This window comes from Zonotrichia leucophrys, chromosome 10, assembly GCF_028769735.1.
Source record: "Zonotrichia leucophrys gambelii isolate GWCS_2022_RI chromosome 10, RI_Zleu_2.0, whole genome shotgun sequence".
Taxonomy (NCBI): domain Eukaryota; kingdom Metazoa; phylum Chordata; class Aves; order Passeriformes; family Passerellidae; genus Zonotrichia; species Zonotrichia leucophrys.
In genome coordinates, this window is record NC_088180.1 from 20,371,085 (window position 1) to 20,380,436 (window position 9,352).

General features: G+C 49.1%; 1 protein-coding gene across 1 annotated transcript in view; it reads right to left on the reverse strand.

The window, feature by feature from the left end:
- The window catches only part of MAP1A (microtubule associated protein 1A), a 46,640-nt gene extending 45,657 nt beyond the window's left edge, over window positions 1–983 (reverse strand). The window contains exon 1 of the mRNA XM_064722596.1: window positions 822–983. Coding sequence (XP_064578666.1) covers window positions 822–957 — 136 coding nt within the window. The 5' untranslated portion in view covers window positions 958–983. The remainder of the gene's footprint in view (window positions 1–821) is intronic.
- Between the last annotated feature and the right edge of the window lie 8,369 nt (window positions 984–9,352).

A 9,352-nucleotide genomic window follows, 5' to 3' on the forward strand; every position in this document is an offset into this window, starting at 1 on the left:
AAGAACTGTCATTCAGCACCTTCTTCCCCCTTACTTCTAAACAACACTGTGTCTAATATACAAAGACTAATTCATTGCCAAGACCTCAGGATTTTACTAAAATATTGATAACAGAGGAGAAAAATATTATGGCAGACCTATCCTGAATTGTGTAATTCCTGAAGCAGTTCACTGTGTGTCACCCTGGCCCATGCAGCTGCTCTATAGACAGGGAGAGGCCATACCACAAGGGACCCTGTCCACAGCCGTCCCTGGGACCACAGTGAACAGTGCAGCAAGACAATTCCTCCAACAAGACAGAATTTTGGGGTAAGATGGAAATAAGATGCAATCTTCCAAAGCACTAATAAAATAAAGACTGAGGGGAAAGAGAACCATGAAATGTCTTTAAGCTTTAAGACGTTCGAAAACTGCGTTAGTTACAAGTCACTAATGCATATAAAGCAATGATCAGGGGAGAAAAAGAACGGAATGCCGTCTGACGCCGCAGAGACCGGCCCCGCAGTGCGCCGGGGATCCGAGCCCCGCCCGGGCCCCTCCGGGCCGCACAGCTTCAGCCTCGGCCCCCGCCCCGCGGTCCCGACAGCGCCTCGACCCTCCCCGCAGCCACCGCCCGCGGGCCTGCGCCGCCGTCCCTCCGGGAGGAGTCGGATGAAGCCCTGCGGCCAGACGGCAATGCCGCAGGGCGGGGAGGGCACCGGCAGCTCCGCCTCGTCCCGGGCGGCGGCAGAGGACGACGCGGCAGGCGCGCAGTTGCGCGGCCCTCGGGGCAGGGATGGCGTCCGCCCGGCCCCGGCCCCGGCCCCCGCCGCAGTGCTCACCGCGCTCCAGCGCGCCGCGCAGCGCGCCCCGCTCCGGCTCCGTGCCGATCTCCCCGATCACGGCCAGCAGCGCGTGCCGCCCACCGCCCGGCGGCGCCGCCGTGACCATGGCGACCGGCCCCGCCGCCGTCTCCATGGCAACGCCGCGGCCGCTGCTGCAGCGCGCGGTCACTGGCGCGCGGCTCTTAAAGCGCCCCGAATCCCCCGCTGATTGGCCGAGCTGGCACGTGGTCCTGCATTACTGCGGGAGGGGGCGTGGCCTGCCCCTCCGGGCCCCGCCTCAGCTCGCCCTCGCCCCGCCCTGGGGCTCTCCCGCTCGGCCCCGCTCGGCCCCGCTCGGCCCCGCTCGGCCCCGCTCGGACCCGCTCGGACCCGCTCGGCCCCGGCCACTCCGCTCGGCCCCGGCTGCCCCGGCCGCTGCCGCTGTCTCGACCCGGACCTGCTGCACCCGCACTGCCCGCCCAAGGCAGGTCGTGCCGGCACGGCGATTGCCGGTGAGCTCTCGCCGGCGCTACGGCGCAGGGTCTTAGTTCCTTCCGTCACGATGGACAGAGCGGTACAGCGACCAGTTCGGATGCTCAAAACCGTGAGCGGGGCTCAGACCTTTGAAAGAACAAACTAAGGGCGAAGCGGTGTTGGCTTATAGTTTAGTTTAGAATTTAGTCACTTAAATACAGAAATCCACGGAGATTCTTAAATGCTTGGTGTTGAGTTGTTCCAATACTCGCAATAAAGCCATAGAAGACAGCAGTTCTAAAGACTCAAGGCTTGGTATTATCATTCACTTTCCTTATCTCTTCTGCATTGCTTGGCCATGAGCAGGTCCCTTCCTGGTGGTTCTTCCTTCTAAGAAGAACCTGTTCAATTAAAAGCAAGTGTATCTCCAAGGATAAATAATGGGATTTCCCAGACTCCAGACCCATGAGCTACAAGAACAATCTGAGCTTTGCTAGCTGCCAGTGCAAAGCTGATGTGAGCTGTCCATGACTGTACTGGCAGGCCATGGTGTCTGCAGGAGTTCTCACTATCTGGGGCGGCCAGAGAGGCCATATCTTTGGGCACAAGTCCTTGTTGCTCACAGTTCTGGCCAGCCACTGCTGAAAAGAAGTTCAATGCCGATGGCCTTAAGCTGAGACATAAGAGATCTGGATTAGTGTTTCCACTGTCAGAGTGGCCAGGCATGGGAACAGGTTGCCCAGGGAAGTGGTGGAGTAACCACCCTGGTGGTGTTCAAGAGGTATCTGGATCTGTATCTGCACGATGTGGTTTAGGGGTTACAGTGGTAGTGCTGGATGGATGGTTGGACTGGGTGATCTTGAAGGTCTCTTTTAACCCTGGTGATCCTATCATGTTATGTGCAAAAACTGAGCAACCCCAATGTATGAGACTTCTACAGGATGAAGGGAGAGCCACCAAAAAGTAGTTTCAGGTAGAAAAATTCGTATCTTTCCTGACAAAAAAGGAAGAACCACCCTGTGCTGATGTCCTTGTCTGGAAAAGCGATCCAGCGATTATTAAATGACACAAGTCAGCAATAATATGCAGTGTTTCCTAAACCAGTGTCAGGTTCTGCCCTGCAGTGCACAGGATTTCCACAGGTGAGCTATAGTTTATAAACTTGATGGGCAGAGAAGTCAGCATCCTGCTCTCTTTCGTTCTTTTGTGCCCACCAAGACTGCAGTTGAAACCTCATAAGGTTCAGAAAGTTGGCACTTTGGCAATCATATATGGACCTACAGTGTCACAGGACTCTGACAAAAGATAGTCAGGAAAAGAAACCAACCACAGAAAGGGAGACAAATATAAAACAATTATCTCTGCAGGCTACAGCTGATGTTACTAGCTTATGGAGTTTTCTCAAATTAAAATCTTAAATCAAAAGGTTTTAGATAAATTAGGAGATGATGCAACTGGTCTTTTTCACATTAAACTATGGTGACACCACAGGCTATGAATTTTATGAACTAAACCTTGTAAAGAGGGAGAATTACTTTATCACAAGGGTTTCATGCATTTCTGTGTGTTGTAACCTGCGTCGCAGCAATAATTTAGTTTTAGAGGACTGCACTGAACAGGTAAATAAGTGAATAAATTAGTAAACCTGAAAATAAATTCTAGTGCTAGTACATTGAATTCTGTCATGAAAGTAGGATTGTAGATCATGGAGGGAAAACATGACAACAACACATGAAGGTGAAAAATATTCAGATATTTTCATACCAGCTGATAGAAGTACCTTCTGTTTTCTGGTGATTCAGTCTTAGTACTTGCTGCTTGTTTTTGACATGGTAGCTTTCCAGAGCTGCAGCTTTTCACTGCAGTGCAGAGATGCTCTTCCAGCTGGCTTTCTGCCAAGGAGAAATGAAACAGGAGACATGCAAACTGGAGTGGAAGCTTAGAAAGAATATCCAAACAGAGACTATTTGGGGAAGACTTTACAATTAAAACACTAGTTCTGCAAATGTGATCCATTTGCATTCTTCTACTGTACCATCAATTAATAGAATGATGGTATTTCTGTTGCTTTCTAATGTGAATCAGAGATATCTGTGGCCATGGTAGAATTGCAGTAGAAAAGGCTTGTATCCTCAGTGTGTGTGCACTGCATGAGACAGTCAAATTCGGTATTTCCAATTTACTGAGTTCCTCCTTTCCCCTGTAAATTCACACTCCAGAACCATATAATAGAACTGTATAGAAATTATGGTGTAAGCTTCTGCTTTCATGCACTGCAGCAGTAGCTGGCACCATCATGAAAATCAAAAGCTGACTGTGCTGAATGCAGATATTAGAGGTCCTGACAAACACCACAGAAGGAGAGTGGCAAAAGCAGACTAAAGGATTACTTCAAACGGAAGGACAACGAGTCACAGGTAAATGACCTTTATAAAAGGAGATTTAGAAAGTAGGATCAAAATAGTGCAAAAAGGATTTTCATAATACTGTGAGAAGAACAATCTACACGATTTCAATTCCTCAGTCCTTCAGCCTGGAAGGATTACTTCCTGTGCTTGCCAGCTAAAAATTTCCAAGTGAATAAAAATACTTCAGGGAATCAGAGACCTGTGACAGTACCCAAGAGAGGATAACGCCCTTAACGGTGGTGAAATATAGTATCATTTTGGCTGTGACATTTCTAAGAAGCAGCGAAAAATTGGGTGACTACCTAAAGGGACTTTGTTCAGGTCTTGATCTCCTGTGGTGAACACAGCCATCCCTACATGGAGCACAAGAAACCAGCACTGATAATGCTTTTATATACAGATGGAGTCTTATGGTTGTTTATACTGACACTTCCAGAATGTGTTGTAAGATGGAGAAACAGAGGGCTAAGCCTTTCAGTTTGACCAAACCACATTTTTGCTTCTGTTTAATCCCGTGGGTAATCAGAGTACTACTCCTATTCCTCCCATTTGTGTCTTACAGAAAGTGTGGCAAGATACTATCTCCTGTGCAATTTGGAACAAAGCTCTGATCAAGGCCAGGATATAAGGGCCGATGAAATTATCAGGTATAGTCTTCGCATCAAGTGACTCAGCTTTGGAATTAAAAGACATGTTTATCAGGCATTGAAAGGTACTAATTTGTACTTTTATGGCAGTCCTTCTTTGATGCCAAGGTGATTTTTAATCAATTAAATATTGAATACAAACTGTCGAGAATCTGTACCTCTTTGTTTCATCTTTCCACATAACTAAAGTCAAAATAATACAGCTGAAATGGTCAGGCAAAGTACAAGTCTAAAAAATCGGACATTACTGACATTTTTTGCAGACTAAACTGTCCATGTAGGTTGCCTGCAGCCTTACTGAACACTGCAAAGAAATGATGATGCCACACTTTCCACCATAATTGTGTGTGTTTTCACAACTTCTCCTGCTCAGTTAAGTCAAGCACTCATTTCAACATTTCTCCAGAAGAAGGTGCAGACAAACTGCACGATCCCAGCTTGTAATGAAATAACTTAATTGCAGTATTTCGTGGTGCATTTTGTGCGATTGACTAGGTTGCTAGTGTTCAGAGAAAGTGATGTGCATGTAAATAAAGTGAACGCTTGCGAAGTTAATTTGGTCTGGCAACCGCAGCCCCGTCTGGCATGATGGAATATCTGAGCGTTCTCTTGTGGCATTCATGTGGTGAACGCTTTCGTGTGGGCAGCCTTCGACAGATTAAGGACACATATACCTTGCGTTACCGGTAAGAGCAGTTGCCGGAGGGGGCAGGACCACGCCCGGGGCGGTGCCCGGGGCGGTGCCCGGGACGGTGCGGGGCGGTACAGGGGCGGAGCGGAGGGTGGTGCCCGGGGAGCTGCCCGGGGCGGAGCGGAGGGCGGAGCGGAAGGCGGTGCCCGGGGCGGAGGGCGGTGCCTGGGACGGTGCGGGGCGGTACAGGGGCGGAGCGGAGGGCGGAGCGGAAGGCGGTGCCCGGGGCGGAGGGCGGTGCCCGGGACGGTGCGGGGCGGTACAGGGGCGGAGCGGAGGGCGGGGCGGGGCGGTACAGGGGCGGAGCGGAGGGCGGAGCGGAAGGCGGTGCCGGGGCGGAGGGCGGTGCCTGGGACGGTGCGGGGCGGTACAGGGGCGGAGCGGAGGGCGGTGCCCGAGGCTGTGCGGGGCGGTACAGGGGCGGAGCGGAGGGCGGGGCGGTACAGGGGCGGAGCGGAGGGTTGTGCCCGGGGCGGAGCGGAGGGCGGAGCGGAGGGCGGTGCCCGGGGCGGAGGGCGGTGCCTGGGACGGTGCGGGCGGTACAGGGGCGGAGCGGAGGGCGGAGCGGAGGGCGGTGCCCGGGGCGGAGGGCGGTGCCCGAGGCGGTGCGGGGCGGTACAGGGGCGGAGCGGAAGGCGGTGGCCGGGGCGGAGGACGGTGCCTGGGACGGTGCGGGGCGGTACAGGGGCGGAGCGGAGGGCGGGGCGGTACAGGGGCGGAGCGGAGGGTGGTGCCCGGGGCGGAGCGGAAGGCTGCGCCCGGGGCGGAGCGGAGGGCGGAGCGGAAGGCGGTGCCCGGGGCGGAGGGCGGTGCCCGAGGCGGTGCGGGGCGGTACAGGGGCGGCAGGCGGGTCGCGGGCCGGTCCCGCCGGCGGCGCCCTCCTGATGTCAGCGGAGCAACGTCAGTCTTGTTCGTCGGCCCGGAGCAGCTAAAGGGAGCGGCCTGAGTCTGGCTGCCGCCGTGTTCATCACCCGAGTTCTGTTGCTCCGCAGAGTGCCGTAGGGAGAGCGAGCAGCCCTGCGGCGGGGCCCGGGAGCGCTGGGGAGCCCCCCACGGCCGCGGCCGCTGCACTCGGGGCGCCCCGGCGGAGCGGGACGGGACGGGACGGGACGCTCCGAGGAGCTCCGCGCAGTCCGGGAGCGACTGCGGAAGGCGGCGGTCGCTTCAGCTTCCCCCGGGGACGTGGGTGTCCTGCCGGCGGCTCGTGGTGGCTCTCCCGTCGGTAGCTCGACGGGCCGGACTCATGGCCCACGACAGCGGTCAATGCCAGGCACTGTTAGTTCTAAAGTCATGGCGCAGAGAACAGTGCGTACGGAAATTGGCCGGGAAGCTTTTAAATGCGTCTGCATCACAATAATTGCAAGACACAGCACAAAACATAAAGCTAGTTTTGCAAATACAAGTAGCATCCTTAGTCTTTTAGCAAGCTTAGCTATCTTGCTGAGTATCTTCGTTTGTTGTAACTAATTCTCATTTGAAATCAGGATCTGGAATTTGGTCCTTTTTCTAGGAACACTGTTTTGAAGATGAGGCTTGGGGCTGCATTGGGACATGGAGAACCAGATTCAAAGTGCAAGAAATGAGAATGAGGAGTAGCAGTCCTTCTTATTGGCTCCCATAGTTAGTGGTTTGCATTGGAAAGGAGCTTTTGGATGAAAACCAATTACAGCCTCAGCGTGCTATTGCAAATTCTGTAAGATACAAGAAATTTGGAGAAATCTTCCAAATATGAAAAATCAGACAGTCACCATCCTTTCAATCATTGGAAGTCTGGTGTTGGACACGTTTTGTTTGAAGCAAAAGGAAGCAAAGATTCATTTTGCTCTTTTATTCTTTCTTAGACAAAGGTAGTCATGCCCTGTTCCTAGTTTATAATTAGACTCAGATAAAAGGCTATCTGCTGAGGAAAAATACTTAAATGAAGACATGTATATTATAAACAAAGCAGAGCATTTATTTTCATAGCATAATAAAGCTGGGAAAAGTGGGATTACAAATTTGACACAAATAATGGGCAGTCAGCTTTAAAACACACACAGATTTGGCATTTACAAATTTGTCCATCTGGACTGAGTTTTCAATTTTGTCCTATTCTGGTTCATATAAAAGTACTGAATTGCAAAAAAAGACTGGAAGGAGATTCTGGAGATAATGTAGTTCAACTTCCCATTTCAGACCAAGATCAACTATACCCATTTGTTTTACTTAAAAAACCCCAACTTAAATGTTAGAAATGGCATAAATTTTAGAACTTCTTTAGGCTTACTTTTCAAATATTTTTGCTTATTTCTGTTTAGTCTTTAATTTACACCTACTTGCAGTTCATGAAAGCAAATTCAGTTGTCCTCTAAACTGTGAATATTAAGAAACAAATTATTTGCCATCAACTTTTTTCTATCTGGAGAATATTATGATAGCCAACTCTTTTGCCATCTTCTCACTAGATGCAGGGCTTAGCTTATGCCATACCAGTGGAGAGTAAAAGAATTACTTCATGCATCTAAGGTCTGCATACTATACACAAGTATAATGCTGTTTGCTCCTTTTTTTTTTTTTTTTTGTGGCAGCAGAATGACACTGACTCGCTCTGTGAGGCACTACAGTCCCCATTGCTTTATTTTGCAGAAAAACCATACAGCCCAGCAGCCCCCTCCTGAATTTGTGCAGTTATTTAATTTTATATAAAATTGTTCTTACCTGCATTGTACTTTGTCCATTTTCCTGACCATTTTCAAAAAACTTCCTTCTAGTACTTCTAGAACCTCTCAATTTCAGATTGCTTGTGGATTAATAAGTGTACTTACTTTGTGACCAAAGTGATTAAAGAAAACAGTGGACTAGGAACAGCATGCTAATGTTTGAACCTTCACTTAAATGTACTTGTTTTGAACTGAGGATTATTACTTTCTGAGGATGAATACAAACAAGTTTTTTCCTTACCTTACTGAAACTTCATCACCTCTATGCTTCCCTAGTTTGCCTATGAGAGTCCCATATAGATACAACTTACTATAGTAAAGTTGTTACTCTGCCGCGTATGTCCTGTTGCTCTGACACAAGGTATCAGACCAACAGTAGGCACCTTGTCTTTTGTTGGGGAAGATGAAACAGGAGAGCCTTACAAATATGATTGCTCGGCAAAAGATTTTGAGAGTATAGAAACTATAAGCGAGATTGAAATGAAAGCAAGTTTTGAGATCCCTTAGTTACTGAACAAGAAAACAATGGTGTGGCTGGCTGAAGGTAATCCCCTTTTGATGAAACAATACCCTCTGCCTGCAGGCAGGTCTAAGGGTCTGAGCAGACTCGGCCAGCTTGACAGAAGGGGTCTAAAAAGGAGTTTTTAGGGTTTAAAATGTAGCACAGTATGGTAATGTAGTGATTCTTATAAGTTGTATGGAAATACTATAGGATTTGTATCTTGTACTAGATTGGCTAGTGAGAATTAGAATATTTAACACAGAGGATGATTTATTGTATTGTAACGGGAACTTAGTTACTTTTCTATGCTCTTAGCTCTTACCTCTTACTCTTGCTTCCTGTTTCTTAGCTCTTGCCTTTTACTCTCTTACCTTCGAGTCTCTTACGCTTTCCTCTTCTTTTCTCTGGGGCCTGCTCCGAGCTGTGGCTGGCGGCTCTCAGCAGGTAGATAAACACAATAAACCCCAAATCCCAGCAGGGCCCTGCACCCAGGCCCTGTGCAATAAACCCCAAATCCCAACAGGGCCCTGCACCCTTTGCAATGAACCGCAAGTTCCAGACCTGGCTGCAGAGATCTCTGGTCTCCGTCCATCCCGACCGTGCCACCCCCATCAATCCCACAGTCTTTAGCGATCTGTGTAGGCTGGTAACTCCTCTCCTTGTCTTCCAGATACAAACCTAATTTGTCTGAGGATTTGTTATCAAAGTTTTCAAGAATTTGAAAGGAATTTTGAGAAAATGGCTGGCATGTTTACTGTTTCTAGTCTTCAGTATCCGCTGTGAATTTTGTAAGGTAATTGTTAACACTTCTAAAAAAAACCCATTTCAATAATACAGCTTAATATACATGCTAGAGTATCTTCTAATATACAAAGGAGCATCTTCTGGGATTTGAACAATCAGCCACTAAAGCATCCCTCCTGTGTAGCAATTGCAAATATTTTTAGCCTTTTTAATGTTCTTAACATGCATGTGCAAACTTGGATTTCACATTACACGCAAAATTTGTAACATACTCATATTTACAGTGTTTTGCTATGTACAACCTTTTATCTATAACGTTGCACAATAAGAGTTTCTTTCAGGTCAGGTACCATTTTTTCCGATTCTGTGGTTTTGGTTCTACAA